Genomic DNA, 18,955 nt, shown 5'->3' with positions numbered 1-18,955 from the left:
CATGCCTTGTGGTGTAGTGTTTAGCACGTTCGCACATATTTGAGAGGTCTGTGATTCGATTCCCAGCGAGGGCATTGCTAATTTTTCATTACTTCTGCTTCGAAATAACTACACTACAAAGTACCAATTTCATTGTTAACATGACACAGAAAATATTCATTGTTTATGTTAAAATTTTAATTAATTGGTTGTAATGAGTCCTTCAGATTCCCTAATACTATAGAAATAAGTGCCCTCAGTATATTTCTGATAGTCTTTGTTATTTAGGGCATTACTTGCTTCATTTGTTTTTAAGTTTTATTCATTTTTCTTTAATGCATTGTCTGCTACCAACCTTGATTATTTTGTTCATATTTCCGTCAGCTGCAATGTGTTGTTTCAACTTTAATTTTACCAGAAAACTTGAACTAAAAAAGGAATTTCTTTCTTGACTGGATTCAGTTATCTTTATTAATATACTAAATATAAGAAATCCTGCCTTCTGAAAATATTTTCGATCACACTTTAAGCCAGGGGTAATGAACCATTTTATACAGCCCACTTTGTAGGCAGTAAAATTTCTATACCACCCACCCGTTCACAGTAACTTAATATAGTGTTATTGCAAAGAAGCTATAATTAAATTTGCATTTATATATGCTATAATTTACAGTATGAAGCTTTTAATAGAAAGAAAAGTTATTAATAAACAAGAAAACCATACAAACATTCAGAAACTGGAGAGACTGCATGAAGGAAAATTGTCAAGTAGAGAACTAAACTTATAAGGGATGTATATGTATAAAGACATCCATGCATGTTTTGATCTTCTTTGATCATCAAATGATAAAAAAATTCCACCCCTACCACACAAGCCTTATTCTGCAAGGTACCAGGTTGACTGTGCCTACCTTAAACTAACACTTTTCACACAGCTGGTATCCAGCAATCTGCATCTAAAATGGTGATTCTGTAAAAGGGTTGATTCCTAGTTATCTCAGCAAGAGAAAAATTTTTATATGAGATTGTGCATTGTTAGATTTGTTTATCTTATTATTTCATCTTTTTTTTTTAATTATTGAATCTTGATGGAATTAGCATTAGCCATAATAAATAAAACTATTGTTGAAATTTTTTATTCTTCCACTTCCAGATGATGTCTAGGTTGACTTGTTGCCTTCCATTTGTTTTTGTTAGGTCCAATGCATCACAAAAGAAGCTATTTCTTTTATTTATACTTTTTTTAATTGCTGTTTAAATGGCTGAACTTTATGAAAAATTTAGTTGCTGTGACTGATCTCACTTGTCTGACAGTAACATCAGAACAAGCCCACGAAATTCATCTTGCCAAGGTGTGCAAGATTGCTCCTCTCGTTGGACAGAGCCGTGAGCAGCATATGGTGTCTTCCTGTTTCCGTGGTTGTCAAAAATGTTCCTGTTTCTGCGAAATCATCAATTGTCATTGCCCCCTTCCCAAAGGGGTTACATAGTGGGGGGGGGCTGACTGGACATTGGCCTCTCAAAATGTAGGAAAGCAAAAAATTTTTAGATTTGAAAAAAAAAAAATTTTTTTTAAAGAAATAATTAAAAAATATTTACAGTCTCAGATATTTGCATGAATAAAGCTAATACTGTATTTAAAAGGAAAGAGAGAGGTGTTTGAACTCTGTGTTGATTTTGGCAATGAACTAAAAAATCATTTCCTAAAGTAAAAAATAATATTCTTCAAAATTCTGCATAAGGGTTAGTTATAATAAAATCTTTCAAAATAAATATTCATTCTAAAACAAAGTTCTAAAATGACGTTCTTTCTTCTAAAATAACTTCTGCTTTGGTCTTAATTGTGCCTTTGCAGCTTTTAATTCTTTTATTTATGCAAATCCAATATACTACTTATTTCTATTCTGAATTCGATATCGATAACCTTTATAAAAGGCTAAAGGGTTTTTTCCTTTTAGTTTCAATAATGTCTAAAACATCCATATCGATGAACATAAGATGTGAAAATAGCATTTAAATAACATTGCTAATATTGTACCAGAATTACAAATAGAATGGAACTAAAGATTTTTTACAAAGAAACTGCCCAGTTTTTAATGATTCATCGTGACATCTCCTGAGGAGCTGTGAGAGGAAGACTGTACTGTCCGATTTTGCAGGAACAGGAAGAATTTTGAAAAATGCGGAAAGAGGAATTGAGGAAACAGAACTACTTCGCACCATACAGGTGACAGAACAACTTTGTTCAGTCCCCCCTTTTTGATGGACAGCAAGCACCCTATGGGAGATTAGTCCGAGAGTCTCCCATCCCTCTTCCCTTATGACTTTAGGCTCACCGCATAATTTAGAGTCCCCTCATGCTGTACAGACCCTATACATTTGCAAACATTCATGCCTTCTCCGAGATTCAAACCTGGGCCTTTCAATTTGATTTTTGAATGAAAACTTTTTATCACCATTTTCTCTTGTTTACTATCATAAGATGCTTTTATATCCTATTTCCACTTGTTTTGGAACTGTTTTTTTAAAGGGGAGTGTCTGTTGATGAAGGTTTGTCTGTAATATTAATAATTTTCCTTTTTTCTTTTTGGCAGGTAAAGTTGATGTGAAAACTTTGAGCCGCCATAAAAAGCATGACCTGAATAGAATAGATCGTAAAAATAAGGTATGTACACCAGAAAGCTTAAAGTTACTTAGGCATAAATTTGTTTAATATCTAGAAAGTAATACATATTTTTCAAAGATTAAGTTATTTTTGTAATCTTTTAATCAGTGTCTGGACACTTAATTAAACTCATTGACTAAATAAACTTAGGCTAAAGATTAATATCAGTATTTTCATTGTACTGTAAATTTCTAATAATCTGTCCAACTTGTGACCAAAGATTGTGAAGATTATAAACCATGTCTTCCAGAGTTTTGTTTACATTTTCCCTTTTTGAAATTTTACATTAAATTTGATTGTTTGCACTTAAAGGGGAAGGAGCTACCAAAAATATTCTTACACCAAAAGACTTATTTCATAAAGATTTATATATTTTAAAAATACACTCTGACTCTCTGCAACCTCTCTGAAAAGTATGCAAGTTGTTAGTGATTAATTTTTCGCCAGGTTTATGTGAGAAAGGCGATAGCTGTTTTGAAAATGGTTATGTACTAAGAATTCCATAAAAGAACTGTATATCACATAATTAACGGTGGGGAACAAGAAACTTCCATAATAAAAATGTAACTTTTTCAAGAAATTTTTGTAATTTCTTTTTTTTTTTTTTTCTACTGTTTTTCTTCCTATGCTACATAAACAATGTGCATTTAAGTTAGAATAACTTCCAAAAAGTTGTTAACAGCAGAATATGCACCCGAAAGTGGAGATTAATCTAAATCAAAATTTTCCGATTCTGTACTTATTACAAAAGTAGAATACTAACATTTGTGCAGAAAATCCTAAATAAGAAGAAAACTAATTTATTGGTTAAGTGAAGTTTAAGTGAAGAGTATCTTTTTTTTTTTTTTTTTTTTAGTTCAATTAGCATGCAGTGAGAAAAGAAGACTTAAATATATCATGCTGAATTTTTTGAGAACAGAAATCTTGTTTGTTTATATCCGAAAATGAACAGGGATAACTAGCATTAGCTAATTATTTGAATTCTGCTGTATATTTTATTATTTTAAATATTGCCAGTAAATTACTTTACATGAAATTGCTCTTTTTGTGAGGTTAAAAATATCTTAAAAAATTTTACAGTTATTTTGATGATTACATTCCTTTATTCAGTTTTGTTTTACATATTTTTTCATCCTGTTTTTTCTATCATGAAGCTGAGTCAGATTCGTAAAGCAAAAAGGGAAGAAGTTGTTATGCAGAAGAGAGGCTTAGGAGGTGTAAATAGTCCACCAATATTGACGGTAAGTAAAAATAAGGAAATATTACCTTTAAGCCATTAATGGCCAAAACTACAAGGAATGTTTCTTTTCTCATGAAAATAATAACAAATATTGAGTTAAGCATTTATAACATAAATTTACATTGAAAATTAAAAAAAAAAAATGCTCTTACCTGTGGAAAACGCGAGAGTTGCGTTTGCGCAACGTCAGCGGAATAAGACTACGGACGTTTAGTGAGTAGGATTGTACTCGTGTCATGTTTCTTTTGAGTGGAGCGCAGGATTATTTTTTAGCTGCATAACGTTTTATAAATCTACAAATCACTTTACTTGTAATTAATTTAAGGTACTTACGTATTATTACTTACGTACTTACATTGGCGCAATTTGTTAGAGTAAAAAAGTATGAATAGAAAGAAAATGTACATTTATTAATGACAGATAATTTTTAATACAGTTTTTTATATTATTTTGTTTTAAAATATAAAATAGCAATTAAACCCTTCCGGTTTCGAATTTGAATAAGTTGCAGAATTATTTTTTCGGCGGAAATCTTTTGGCTATTGCTTTTAGCACTGATTGAAAACCGTATTCGCCATAACCATGTACACGTCGACTTATTTTTACTTAAAAAAACATCCCAGAATTGCACAAAAACGGCATTGCGCACACTCTTGACTTTATCCATGTACACTGCTATTTTCTCATAAATTACAAAAATTTGCACAAAAATGCAGGAAAATTTTGTGAATCTCCACATGCTCTTTTTACAAAACTACGTATAACACGTAGGGTTGCCATAAGTAGGGTCGCCAAATTTCGCAATTTATGCGAATTTTGGCCTGGTTGCGTTAATACGTAAGTACCTAATTTAATATTAAAATATACATTGTATTTCTTTTACAAATACAGATTATTTCAATTGAAAGATTCAAGCATGAAAAGCTTGATTACAATCATGATGTAAAGCTACATTACATACTTTGCATCTATAAACAGTCTGGCTATGGTACTCTTTCCAACAAAGTCTTTTGTTATCAACGGACTTTACAATAAAATGTCTACCATCTCCATGCAATGGTTTTTGAATGCTGAATTTACTAGGTCTTCCTGTTGCTGATCTATTTCTGGCTAACTCTACACTCTCAATAGAAGTTTGCAAAAGGAATAATGCATTCTCACGTCTGAAATCTAAAAGTAGTAATTCCAGTAGTGAAAGGTGTTGATATTTAGTAAGTTTAGATATGGTCTCACCTCATATAATTTATCAGTATTGTCAATTTGACTATTGTCAAATGCAAATTCTGCTTCATATTCCTGTTCTGCAAAAGTGATATCGATTCTCGTACAACAGAAACAGAAATGTCCTTATCAAAATACCATTACATTTTTCCTTGAAGTAAAGAATGATATCCTGTAAGCAATAATATTCCAATAAATCTTCTCATACAGGCTTCAGATGCAATAAATTCTGGGCATTCTTTTTTTTTTTTTTTTTTTCCCTGAGCGTATATATTTGTCTGTTCAACGAGAAGAGAGTAAATGTCTAAACCAAAACAAAAATCGAAAATCTGTGCACTAGTTTTACCTTGCATTTTGTCTTTTATAATTTCTCTTCTATCAGTTTCTTCATGTTCTTCCTGAGACATAACTAACAGTTCCTTTTTTATCCACTTCTAGATTTCAGTCTTCTGCTTTTTAAACTTTTTAGTATGACTATAACTGCTTTTAGAAGGCTAAAACGTACTTCTTACGTGAAATTCTACTTCCCCAGCAGTATCTTTTGGTAAAATATCATTATCCTTATTTAAAACGTTGCCATTCCTTTCTCCTTCGTCACTAGCTTCTGCAATTTGTGGGAGAACAACAACAATATCAGTTTCATTCTGGTCATTATTAACATTATCATCATCTGTTTCTTCATCAAAAAATCTTTGAAGGGCTTCTTCTAATGTAAGGTACCTCGTTCTAGGCATTTTAAAACAACCAGAACATTGAAAGGAATGAGTGAAAAAGGAGATTGACTACCCGTTTGCTGCTGACGTTGCGTCAGCGCAACACCTGTTTTCCCTTTTTTCGCAACACAAATATAAACATCTGAATGATGTAATGTTCTGATAAACAGTGACTTTGACTAAAAATAGATCACTCATAAAGACGGCGATTCTTTCGTTAAATATTTTCAGAAAAAATACCCGGTCGAAAATTTTGCTCAAATTTTGCTTAAAGTATGAGATTAATTATTATAAACAAAATGATTGTTGAAGGCAAATAATTTTTTACAGAAATAATCCTCATAATATTCCCTATACAAAATCATCTGCTGGTATAAAATATCTTAGGTAGTTATATTTATATACGCATTTATTTTGACTGTTGCATCAACGCAACACCAGCGGCTTATGGGTTAAACAAAAGAATGATTCTTTAAGACTTTGTGCATGATGATTCTGTGCTTATTAAATTTTACATTTTGTAGAGTACATCTGTATTTTAATGTATAGTATATAGTATTTAACTTCTACAAAGCCTTAGACACCTCAGATAGTATATCATCCAGTATATTTGTTGTTTCTAAATGCCAAGCTGTAGACTTTAATGTCATTAGCTGTCAAGTTTTCCAATTTTTAATGTCACTATAATTTTATGGACAGTGAAAATATACATATGTTCAGCATTACAAATTTGTCATGATGTGTGAAAACACAGAGGGGAAATCATTTAAATTAAAACAAAATTAATGAGCGAAAGATAATCGTAAAAAGCATGCAGATTTAGCTTTTCCCAGGTGAAGCGCATGAAGGTCTGCTTTTGCATACTCATCCAGTATCTATCCAAATCACCTAATAATATACCACTCTTTAACCCATATAGATTGGTATTTGGTTTTTTTAAAGATAAATAACAATGTTATTTTATTTGCCCCCCCTCCAGTATTTGATTTCTTTACACACACACGTCATTCACATAAAGCAAATTAAAATTGATTACTTATTGCTGTGAAATAATTTGCAATATCATTAAATTTAGAAAACATAAGTAAATAAACTGCAAGCAAGTAAATACAAGAAAAAATAATACAATCCTAAAATTTATTATCTTAAAAACTTTTAAAATAAATTTTAATGTGCATGAAGTGAATAATTGTTCAGCAGGCAGGAGACAGATCTTTTCAAGGGGGAAGGTGCCCTCAAACCTAACTTTTCAATTACCTAATTCACGTTTCGTCATCTATATAGGTGTGGATTAAGAAATGCACAAAACCAAAAGTAGTACAGTCAAAAGTCATTAATTCGGACACCCATAATCCGGAATGAGCTATAATCCGGACCTCAGAGCTAAAATCTTTCGGCGCATTGACGCATGCGCATAGGCGTTTATGCATGCACGCAAGACCTTTACGACTGCACATATGTGTGTGCGCAAGTGCAGAATACATTTTCACGTGCGTGTTTAATGTATAACGGACAGTATAAGCTAAAATTATCTAATTATTATTAAAATTATCAGTTAATGTTGATGATTGCGTTGTTCCTTAATCTTCGAAATGGATCCGGCTTATTGTTTTTTGCAGACTGTAAGAGCAATTTTATAAAAGTAAGCTTGAACTTTCGATTATGTCAAATAGAATTTCCGATGCTGGAGCTTCCAAAGTATGTTTCGATGTCCATCAAACAAAAAGTGGAATTGCTACAAGAAATGGATAAAGGCATATAAGGCATATCCTTTGTTTATCTAACCGTTCCGAAATCTGTTTATCAATTTCACGCTGCTCTGCGCGGGGGGGAGATGTCGCGGCGCGCAATTAACTGGAAGTTGATCTGTCAGCACTATCCTTATCTTCAGGGCAGATGTTTTTATTTTATTCGGCTTATAATTCCTTACTAAATGTAGTATTTCATCTCAATGTACTCCGTCTTTGATATGATTTAAATCAAACTCCTTGTCATTATAAATATCACGAATACAAATCAAATAGTTTTCTGGTTGCAATTTTCTAATTTCAATTATGCGTAATGTATGCTTTACGCATGTGCGCGTTGAAAGAAATGTTTAATAAAGTAAACAAATAATTATTAAGCTTCATTTTTTGTAAATTTTGATACCCTTTAGATCATAATTGCTCATTATTTTATAAATTACGGTTTCATATTTTTAATTTTGTAATTTCTGCGTGCCATCTTACCAGATTTAAACTGATGATCTATAATCCGGAAAAATCGATAATCCGGAATCGCCGAAGTCCCGACGAGTCCGGATTAAAGACTTTTGACTGTAGTATGTTAAAAATCAGCCATCTTATGTATTGTACTGCTTTTAATATTGCCTTTGATAACCTATCCATTCTCCAAACAGACTATGAATAAACAGAGTGAATCATCAGCAGTGATCCTTATTTATTGATCTCACAAAATCACTTAATAATACTTAGTACCAGAACAGATTTGCTAAAAATGATTAAAAATCGTAGTGGCCTATTAAAATATTTCAGCTCTTTGTAACCAGCAGACTCAAAAGCGCTGAATAAGAGTTTCAGAGATTTACTAAAATGTTGAGCGTTTTTCACAAGTTCTAATTTTCAAGATCACTTTTTTTTTTTAATATTTTGATGTGTAATTTAAAACAAGCAGTTTCTAAAATGTTGAGTGTTTTTCACAAGTTCTAATTTTCAAGATCACTTTTTTTTTAAAATATTTTGATGTGTAATTTAAAACAAGCAGCTGATATAGCTTGTCCCACAAGCAGTTGTTATAAGAGTAAAACAAATGAAAAATAATGCTGCATTTTTCTGAATCCAGCTTTTGCTCTTAAAATGTTATGGGTTTCCACCTCACTGTTAGTGCTTAAAAAAATAACACTTTTTTGGCATTCCTGTTTATATGTAGGTATCTGTGAAACAAAAACAAAAACAAAAAAAATGTTATCATCATTAATAAACTTTTTCAAGTAAAAAAAAACTAAAAAATAATAGAATATTGAAGTGTAAAACAAATAAACTTCTTTAAGTAGTCATGAAATGAATCATCATTTTCTTTAATAAATCACTTTTTCAGTGTCCCATAATTTCCTAACTACTCATTCTCTCTGGGGGGGGTGCTGTTCAAAGAGAATTCTATTTACCGTGTAAATTTTAAGCTTGTACTTTAATTGTTATTCTTCTTTGTAACAAAACTAATTTTTAAAAGCTTATTGACCCAACAAATATAAATATATATGATAAGCTTTAAAATGTGTTAGAATCTGAAGTACAATATATTTAAAATTCTGAACTGCCATATTTACTGATTTCCTATACTTTATGCAACTCTAGACAGGTTCTTGCTTTTTTTTTTTTTAGTATTACTTCTTAGAATTCCATAATTTTGCACATCGAGAATTGTTCTGTCTTTCACTATTTTCATTATAATTATTATTTTAGAAAGCATTTTAAGAGGCAGAAGCTGGAAAATGAAGCATTATTTTTCATTTGTTGCATATCAGTTACATTTAGAGTGAATTTAAATTATGCATCAAAACATAAAAAAAAGTGATGTTAAAAATTAAGAACTTGTTAAAAATACTAATTGGAGTGTACAACATTGAAAATACACCACATAAAAAAAAAAAAAATAAATAAATAAAAAATAAAAACTGGTGTGTCTTTATCCCCCCTTCCTAGCAATATTGTGAAGCTGCCAGTTTTGTAAAAGTATCATTCAGTTACATTTTCAACTATTAAATACTTGAATTATGATTCAACAGATTCTTCCTCAACATAAATGTTTGTAAAAAAATTATGTCTTTGATAAAAGACGATGCAGAGAACAAATGATAAAAAGCAATAATAATGCTTATGAAAAGAAGAATCATTAAAAGAAGCTGTTAAAGCACATTTTACCAAAGACCTTTTTAAATACCATTCTTGGGGCTAAAAGTAAGCCTTTAAATTCAGTGTAGAATGAAAAAAAGGAATGAATTAATGCACTGAACTCCAAAGAATTGCAACATCATTAATTTGATTAACAAGCAAATTCGGTAAAGTTCTCATTTTTGGTAGACTTCTGAAAGTAATTCATATAACCAAAGTTTAAAATAAAGTAAAAGTGATATGGGAGCAAATGAATTTTTTCTCTCTTCAGATAAATTTAGATTTTTTTTAATTGCATGGAAGAAGTCATTCCATTTAACAAGCCTCCTTTTTTTTTTTTTTTTTTTCCTTAAATCAGTTACAGTAGTGGTTTGTTGTTGCAGTTTTAATTGTGTAAGGGGATTTAGAAATAATGTTTGAAATTCTTTTTTCTGTTAATCAGTGATCAGATATTTTCTTATCCAGCACTAGATTCATTGTTTATTTAGTCATCTGTTAACCAAGAATGTTATCCAGGGTGCAACTAATATTATACTTACAAGAAGGGGAGTTAAACAGCTGTGGATAGCCATACATTCTCTTGGATATGAATCTGGTTACAAGGTTATAACAAGCAACTTCACTAACCACCATAGATATTTTGAAACTTGATATTATCCTAAAACTAATTACTAGTGTTTGTAGCTTCCTCATTTTATGTGTTTTTTTATAAATATGCCTTTCTCTGTGTCATTTAATGCATGGGCATCAGAAATAATATGTAAATTATTTTATAACAGTGTTAAAATATAACTTTCTTAAAAACAGTCGTATTTATAATTTTTGTACAAAAAAGTTCATCATTTTCTGGATTATTTCAGTAAGTTGCATGGTTAATTTACTTGAACTTTTATAGGTGATTTTGCCACTTAATGATACAATTGATGCTGAAAAATTTCTGGATGATATGAAAAATTGTGATGATGATAACTTGCTTGTTATCAATAATAAATTTGGCCATTGTCATGTAAGGTAAATGCTTTTGATCATATTGAACAAAGAATATCATTTGAATTAAATCATCTTTCTTACTGAATGAAATAAAGTAGAATATCAATGTATAATTTTAAAATTTGAATGAATTTATGTATTAAGCCAAATGATTCTTGGCTTTTTCAAACACATCTTAACCTGCATTTCAATAAATAAAAAAAATTTTGAATTTTTTAAAATTAATTCTGAATTATCCTTATATTGTTATATAATTAAAAATTTTTAGTGCTATCATATTATACATATGACCACTTTAAAGTCGCAAACTCTTTATCAACTATTTATCGTTATCAACTATTTATGGAAAATATTTGTAAACTCGGTGAGTAATATTTTGCCAAGTTAAAGGCAACATACATTTTCAAAATGGTGGCATGTTAGAATTTTATATAAGAGTAAGCAATTAATAAAACTGAAAAAACAAGAAACATTAGTAATAAAACATGTACCTTTTTTCTATTATTGTCCTCTTCGTGTCCATAGCAGTTTGTTTTCACTTAAAAAACATCGTAAAACTGCGCAAACTTGACATTGTACAACATCCATATTGCATACCAGCCAAAATAGACATGTGCGAAGTATATGTTTATCGAGGTTTCTAAGTCCATTAAACAAAAAGTGGAATTGCTGCAAAAAATGGATAAAGGCAAAACCTTTGTTTATCTAACCATTCCGAAATCTGTTTATCAATTACACGCTGCTCTGCGGCAGGGAGACGCTGCGGCGCGCAATGAATTGGAAGTTGATCTGTCAGCACTATCCTTATCTTCAGGGCAGATGTTTTATTTTATTTTCCTTATAATTCCTTACTAAATGTAGTATTTCATCTCGATGTACTCCATACTGATATGATTTAAATCAAATTCCTTGTCATTATAATTCACTTCCGATAGCGAAGAAAGTAAAGTAAACAAATAAATATTAAGCTTTTTTTTTTTGTAAATTTTGACACGCTTTAAATCATAATTGTTCTTTATTTCATAAATTACAGTTTCATATTTTTAATTTTATAATTTCTGCATGCCATCTTACCAGATTTAAACTGATGATCTATAATCCGGAATCGCCGAAGTCCCGACGAGTCCGGATTAACGACTTTTGACTGTATAACTGTTTTGCCTCGTAAATCCTTTTTCATGACTTTCCAGTGGGAATGCAGATACCAGAAAGTACCACGTTTTACTTATGGAAAACATTTTATGTATTACAAAATATTTGAAGGTTTTGTTACATGAAGTATATATTTTTGTCTGTCTGTTTTTTATAATATTTGGTTAAATTAAAATATTATAATGAAACTTACATAATTAATACATAATTTTATTCTAAACTTTACTCTGTAAAATAATTTTTCAAATTGTGTCATCTTTCAATTATGTCAATGTTTTTTGCTCGGAATATTTTTTCAATAACAGCTGTCAGAACAATATTTGCTCTTTAGCAGTATTTAAAATTCTGTATTTGTAGGCATTTTAAAATTTTATATAATGCTTGCAAGTTATTATGAAGAAAATAAAAGAATAAAAGTCTTGTATTTATTATGGTATGAATAAAGTCCCTGCAGGACTCTTGTTTTCGTTTTGCGATTTTGCATTGAAAACTTTAAAAGGCTGTATCATTTTACAAATCATTACCACCAAATACTATTGCGTTGTATTATATTTGAAGAAATTAAATAATGAAGAATCTGCATAAATGTATGTATGTTTCTCGCATTGGGATAAAACAATGGTACCTAGAGCCATCCAATTTTGAATGACATAATCCTGCTGAGAATATGGGCATCTGAAAGCCCAAACTTGAAATTTGGAATTTGTTTTATTATCAATTTCATATTTTGTAAAACTTTAACGAATTTTTGATTAACATACTCAAGTATTTCAAAGCAAGCAGTGGTAACACTCTACCGGGGAGGGGGAATTTTTATCTCCAGCGCGCCGAACTGTGTATCAGAAATTCTAAAGATATGCTCATTTTAAAATTATTTTGTGACATTGCTGAATTTTATGGTTTAAGTGCAAAGAACATGATATTTAATAAATAAAGGTAACACCACAAGACATTAAAAAAAAAAAAAAAAAAAAAAAAAGCACCTTTGGACTTAATTTAAAATCTCAAACTTTTCAGTTTCTTTTTTATGTTTTGAATGTTTTCTTTCATTTGTAACAAATTCATTAATCTTTTCTGTCATTCATAAAACCAGTTAAATTTTGCTAATATTACCAGTGTCGCTATAAGAGGTCCTAATGGTAATTTTTAACTTGCTGAAAGCAGCTTTTAAAAGTTCAGGCACCTTTATGCTAGGACACTGATATGTTTGTAAAATTTGCATGTCCTTTGCTAATCAGAGTAGCTACCTGAAACCCTATTTTCATTGCAGTGCTCTGGCATAAAGGTGCTTGCACTTCTATGCTATGACAGTTTACATATTTTCTTATAGTGACCAATGTGTTTAAAGGTGACATGGCACCATTATGAAGCAGTCTTTCAAATTATGTTTCTTGTTCATAAAAAATACCATTGAGTGGGTGTGCCAAAGTTTTCAGTAAATTAGTCAGCCTCTTTGATATTGAGCATTTGAAAGTTATATTATTTAGGGATTGTTTAGCCCAAAAGCTATTGATTTCACTTACTACTATGTATTTTCACTTAACAGCACAGAGTAAATCCTTATGCAAAGCAAAATATTAGTCACAGTTTATAAATCAAAAATGAATATTTTTTTCAGAGTCATTAGCATTGAAGTATTCTGTTTCCTATTATCAGTAACATTCCTGAACCTTGAAACTGTAGCGGTTGTATCTAAAAAACAAAAGTAAATCTAAATAGTTCAGTGATATAATCCTTTGGGGTAAATATCTGTAGAGTTTTTTTTAATTATTATTGTTATTATTTTAATGTGTGTGCATTTAAGCAATGCTAAGGTGTTCAGTATCATATCCAGTAGCTTGAATAAAAAGTATCATGAGTTATAATAAACAGCAGTGCTTTATTTAGCATTCAAAAAGTACTCAGTATGAAAAACAGAGCTGACAGTTTCAGAAACAGTAAAAGTTATTAATGAGGTAAATGTGTCAACAGCATAACACAGTGCTCTCAAATATAACCCAAGTTGAGGCTATGTTTGTTGTGTCTTTTATGCTATGGGCATGCTGTAGGTAAAATTTGAAATGACAAACAAATTCATCTTAGCTTGCCAATTTTATACTCTTCTGCAGACATTGCATTTAGCTTCATTCTGCAAAAATACTGAATTTCCCTAACATTTCTCCTGCTTTGCTGATAAAACTGTAATTCCAGTTTGATATGTGTAAAATTCAAAGAGTGAAATTTTATTTTAGAAATTGTTTTTGTCACGATATCTGAAATTATTTGCTTTGCTTTTTATGTAAATATTTAAATTATTTGAGACATCAAAGAAAAAAAGACATTTCAGACATAAAGATCATAGTGAAACATCATACAGTCAAAAGTCTTTAATCCGGACTCGTCGGGACTTCGGCGATTTTTCCGAATTATAGATCATCAGTTTAAATCTGGTAAGATGGCATGCAGAAATTATAAAATTAAAAATATGAAACCGTAATTTATAAAATAATGAGCAATTATGATCTAAAGGGTATCCAAATTTACCAAAAAAGAAGCCTAATATTTATTTGTTTACTTTATTAAACATTTCTTTTAACGCGCGGATGCGTAAAGCATACCGTACTCATAGCCAAAATTAGAAAATTGCAACCAGAAAACTATGTGATTTGTATTCATGATATTTATAATGACGAGGAATTTGATTTAAATCATATCAAAGACGGAGTACATCGAAATTAAATACTACATTTAGTAAGGAATTATAAGCCGACTAAAATAAAAACATCTGCCCTGAAGATAACGATAGTGTTGAAAGATCAAGTAATTTTAAAAATTACAGGAGTCTGGCATGAAGAAAAGTGTGAAATCATGTGAATATACCCATTTTCACTGGCTATGAAGCATGAAAAATTATGATAAGCAATTTAAGCTAAGTTCATTGCGCGCCGCGACGTGCCCCCTCGCACAGAGCAGCGTGAAATTGATAAACAGATTTCGGAACGGTTAGATAAACAAAGGATATGCTTTTATCCATTTTTTGTAGCAATTCGTTTTTTGTTTGATGGACATCGCAACATACTTTCGTTTTCTAGATCCTTTGGGACCTCCAGCATCGGAAATTCTATTTGACATAATCGAAAGTTCAAGCTTACTTTTAGAAAATTGCTCTTACAGTCTGCAAAAAATAATAAGCCGGATCCAATTTGAAGATTAAGGAACAACGCAATTATCAACATTAACTGAAATAGATAATTAGATAATTTTAGCTTTTACCGACCTTTATACATTAAACGTGCACACGAAAACGTATTCTGCACTTGCGCAGATGCATATGCGCAGTCATAAATGTCTTGCGCGCACGAGTAAAACGCCTATGCGCATGCGTCAATGCGGCGCATGCGCAGAAAGATTTTAGCTTTGAGGTCCGGATTATAGATCATTCCGGATTACGGGTGTCCGAATTAATGACTTTTGACTGTATTTAATTATAAAATTCCATCAACCATGAAAATTAATGTCACCAAACTTATGCCAGTCAATCTGCATAAATTTGAAGGAACAGATTGTTCCTTATTTAGGTAATCATCATATTCAAGTTATGGAGATAACATAAAAAAAAAAAAAAAAAAAAACTTAAATTGCTTATCATAATTTTTCATGCTTCATAGCCAGTGAAAATGGGTATATTCACATGATTTCACACTTTTCTTCATGCCAGACTCCTGTAATTTTTAAAATTACTACTGCATACTGTTTCATTGAAGTCCTAAATTTTAATCATTTTTTTTTTCAAAATGCAGTTGAAAAACAGATAAATAGCAGTTAACTTATATTGTTTTTTTTTTGCAAAAATTAAACCGAATTATCAATAATTCATCAGATTTACATAAAACCAAAGTGAAGATCTTAATGATTGGGTTGTCATGTTGCTCTTATCCATTATTGGTGCTAAATTTCCACACATAATAGTTTTCATCAATTAACTTTTTAGATCAAATTTATTCTTAAATAGACATTATCACTTGTTACTATTACCTTTAAACCTTGGAAACCTGCTACTATCTTAGAATAATTTAGAAAAAATTTCAAATTTTTAGGAAGATTTTGATAAATGAATTTTTTAAACTTCAGTCTCATAATCATTGATGCATGTGCATTTAAACTTTAAAAGGCTAAGGTGCTGATTATCCTTTTCTCTAGCACAGGTTAAAAAAAAAAAAAAAAAAGGAAAAAAAAAAGAAACGTAAGTTATAATAAACATTAAATAAAAAATTAATGTTTATTATAACTTACGTTTAGAAGTGGTCTGCAAAAGCAGTAAAAGTAACAAGGTAAATGTTCAAAACATGTATCACAGTCCTCTCAGACTTAAATTGGTATCTCATCAATGCAGCCTGAGGCTAAAAGTCCTAACTCAAATTCTGAATATTTATTTTTAAAAATATTTTATATATATAACAGAAAATACCATCAACCGCAAGAGATGACACCATTTGCGCCAAACCAAAAAAAAAAAAAAAAAAAAACTATTTACTAAATACAAGAAAAAACATTCTATTCTTATTTTTCTTTCAAATTTATTATATTATTATTTATTTATATTTAATTTTCCCTCAGTTTTTAAATAAAGTGTCATTTCGTGGGGCCATTAACACATTTTTTTAGGCAGTTAAGATTTCATAACTTTGGAAATATTCAACAGCATGCTCTTCTGTAGTAGGCAGGTCCCAAGTTTTAATTTTTTTTTTTTGAAAATGAGTGATAGAGGGAAAAAAAAGGAGTCTTTATTTAAGAATAATAACTAACACGTGTAATCAAGGTTACACCAAACCCAGTGTGTTTAAAGAAGACTTTTCCATTTTTGGCGAAAAATTGCGTAGTTTGTTGTCTTTTCTTTAATAGGCAAAAATGGTCGACAGGATTTTTCGTAAGTATCTATATATGTATATAATATATCAATATACAAAACTTGCATTTCAGGATTATGTTAAATATTCCGAAAATAGTCCTTATGTTCCATGTTTGCATAACTTTGCTCTAATACTTCCAGGTGCCAACTACATTATACATATTCAGTTTTGCCCAGGGGTTGGCACAGAGCACTCTGTGCAGTACTGGCTAGGATCTGTACCTAGGCAGTCTCGGCCATGGGGGTATAAAATTCATGAACTTGGCAGTTCCCGGTGATCCATGGGGTAGGTTCACCTTCACTTTTCACGGGTCGGGTGGCATAAGTCTCCATTAACTTGAATATCTCAGTAGCCGAATAACACTTGGGCCTTTGAGTATCTTGTCCCTACTGTCCTCGGTAATCTGTATAAAGCCTGAAGGGAGGGGCCGCCCACGTAGTACTGGCAGGTAGCACTTTCAACAGCCAGTAAAAGCTTCAAGTTTTGATACCCAACCCACTGTAGTCTCTTTTCACTGGGATGGTGGTCTTGGCTGGCTAGTGTTTAGCAGTGGGTTTAAGAGCGAGCCTTAACATGTTGATGATCTTGAGGATGTGGTACTCCTGGACTCAACAGAGTATTATACCATCCTTTGGGTGGCTTTATGGCTGATATTCTGTATCAGTCCCCAAAATGTAATCGAGTTCACGGGTCAGGTACAGATTTTGGTTAGTTAGTTCATCTGTGTTGTGAACTTGCTGCATGATGGTTTATGGGAATTTCAACCATATCCTGCTCTTTCTGGAATTGATCAACGAGTTTGTTGATAGACTGCTCATAATATCCAAAAGCCAGATTTCATAAAATCGATCAATTTTCAGCATAATAATAATACCCGCCACAAAATGGACAATCATAGAAAAACTCCCCTCCCCCCAACAATGACAAAATAACATCTTCTAACAGAAAAAATTCCAAATTTACTGCTGTCTTAAAGCCTAAATCTTATTCCAAAACAGTTAACAGCGCAAACCTCAATAAAAACTTTATGAAGTTCTTTTGCACAATGAGGGAGCTTAAAAACATCTTCAGAGGCACTCAATTATCCTAGTTAACATTTCTTAGGAATAACAACTGACTGCAAAGAATACTTAAATCCCAGTGGAGAAAATGTACATTTCATTCCAAATCTCTGAAGAAATAAGTACATTTCAAAATAATATTTAAATAAGTACTCTTATGTCTTAGGTTATTTGCATAGGTCACTCAAAAGTTCAGTGTTTTAAGATGCATATATGCTGCTGGTAACTGTGGAATGGAACACAAATTTGTCTCAGCTTGTCAAATTTATGCTCTTTCAGTTACATAATGCAAAAGTGTTGAATTCTTCTAACAAATTTTAACTGTGTGTATAAATGAAAATTATATTTTAATGCTTGAACTTAAATAAAACTTAATAAATGTAAAAGTTTTTCCTCTGTTAATAAAGAAAAAAGTAAGATACTTGCAAATTTTGATTTTTTTTTTTTAAATTTAAATGAAAATTTATGCTCACCAAACTTGAAATTACTTTGCATGCCCAATATGTTAAAAAGTAGATAAATAAATAAATGGATAAGAGAAGATAATACATTATTTCTAATTAAAAAGAAAAAACTTCCATCATAGTTTCTAAATTGTGGAGTCATTGAGTTTTTTTTTTAAGCAGGACATGTGAAAAATGTGCAGTGCCCTCACCAGGATACAAACCCTGGACCTCTCAAATACACTGCTTCCATTTGCACCTCAAAGGTATATGGAAAGGAAGGAGAGAAATACCTTATAAAATTCAATTTCCAAAGCATTAATGAATGTATTTAAAATTTATTTATGCATGTTTACAAGATGCTCTTATCAAATTTTTTTCAGAGCAGTGAAAAACTTCTTGAATTTATATAATTCTTAATTTGCATAGCTTTACATTTTTATTTTTTTTAGATATGTGGAGCTAATTTTATTTCCAGAGTATTGATTTATAATACAAAATGTGTATGTTGTATGTATCATATGAATTTTTGACTTTATTTTTTTACTACATAAGTAATTGCATAATTATTTCAATAACTTCATGAAATTTTCTCTTAAAACATCACTTACTATTTTATATTCTTTAGTTCTTCTCGACTGAAACAAAGATTTACTTTTTTAATTCCTAATACAAAAGATCTGATTTCTGTGATGGATGCTATGAAGGT

The 18,955-nt window shown here is 30.7% G+C and overlaps 1 protein-coding gene across 1 annotated transcript in view; it reads left to right on the top strand.

Annotated features, from left to right (window-relative positions):
• Tsr1 (Tsr1 ribosome assembly factor) overlaps positions 1-18,955 on the top strand; it is a 68,001-nt gene that overhangs the window by 639 nt on the left and 48,407 nt on the right. The window contains exons 2-5 of the mRNA XM_085812396.1: positions 2,574-2,644; positions 3,799-3,885; positions 10,607-10,722; positions 18,875-18,953. Coding sequence (XP_085668522.1) covers positions 2,574-2,644; positions 3,799-3,885; positions 10,607-10,722; positions 18,875-18,953 — 353 coding nt within the window. The remainder of the gene's footprint in view (positions 1-2,573; positions 2,645-3,798; positions 3,886-10,606; positions 10,723-18,874; positions 18,954-18,955) is intronic.

This window comes from Stegodyphus dumicola, chromosome 1 (assembly GCF_044657685.1).
Source record: "Stegodyphus dumicola isolate Sdum_Otavi_A_Nest chromosome 1, ASM4465768v1".
Taxonomy (NCBI): domain Eukaryota; kingdom Metazoa; phylum Arthropoda; class Arachnida; order Araneae; family Eresidae; genus Stegodyphus; species Stegodyphus dumicola.
This window is presented reverse-complemented; position numbering and strand designations above follow the sequence as displayed.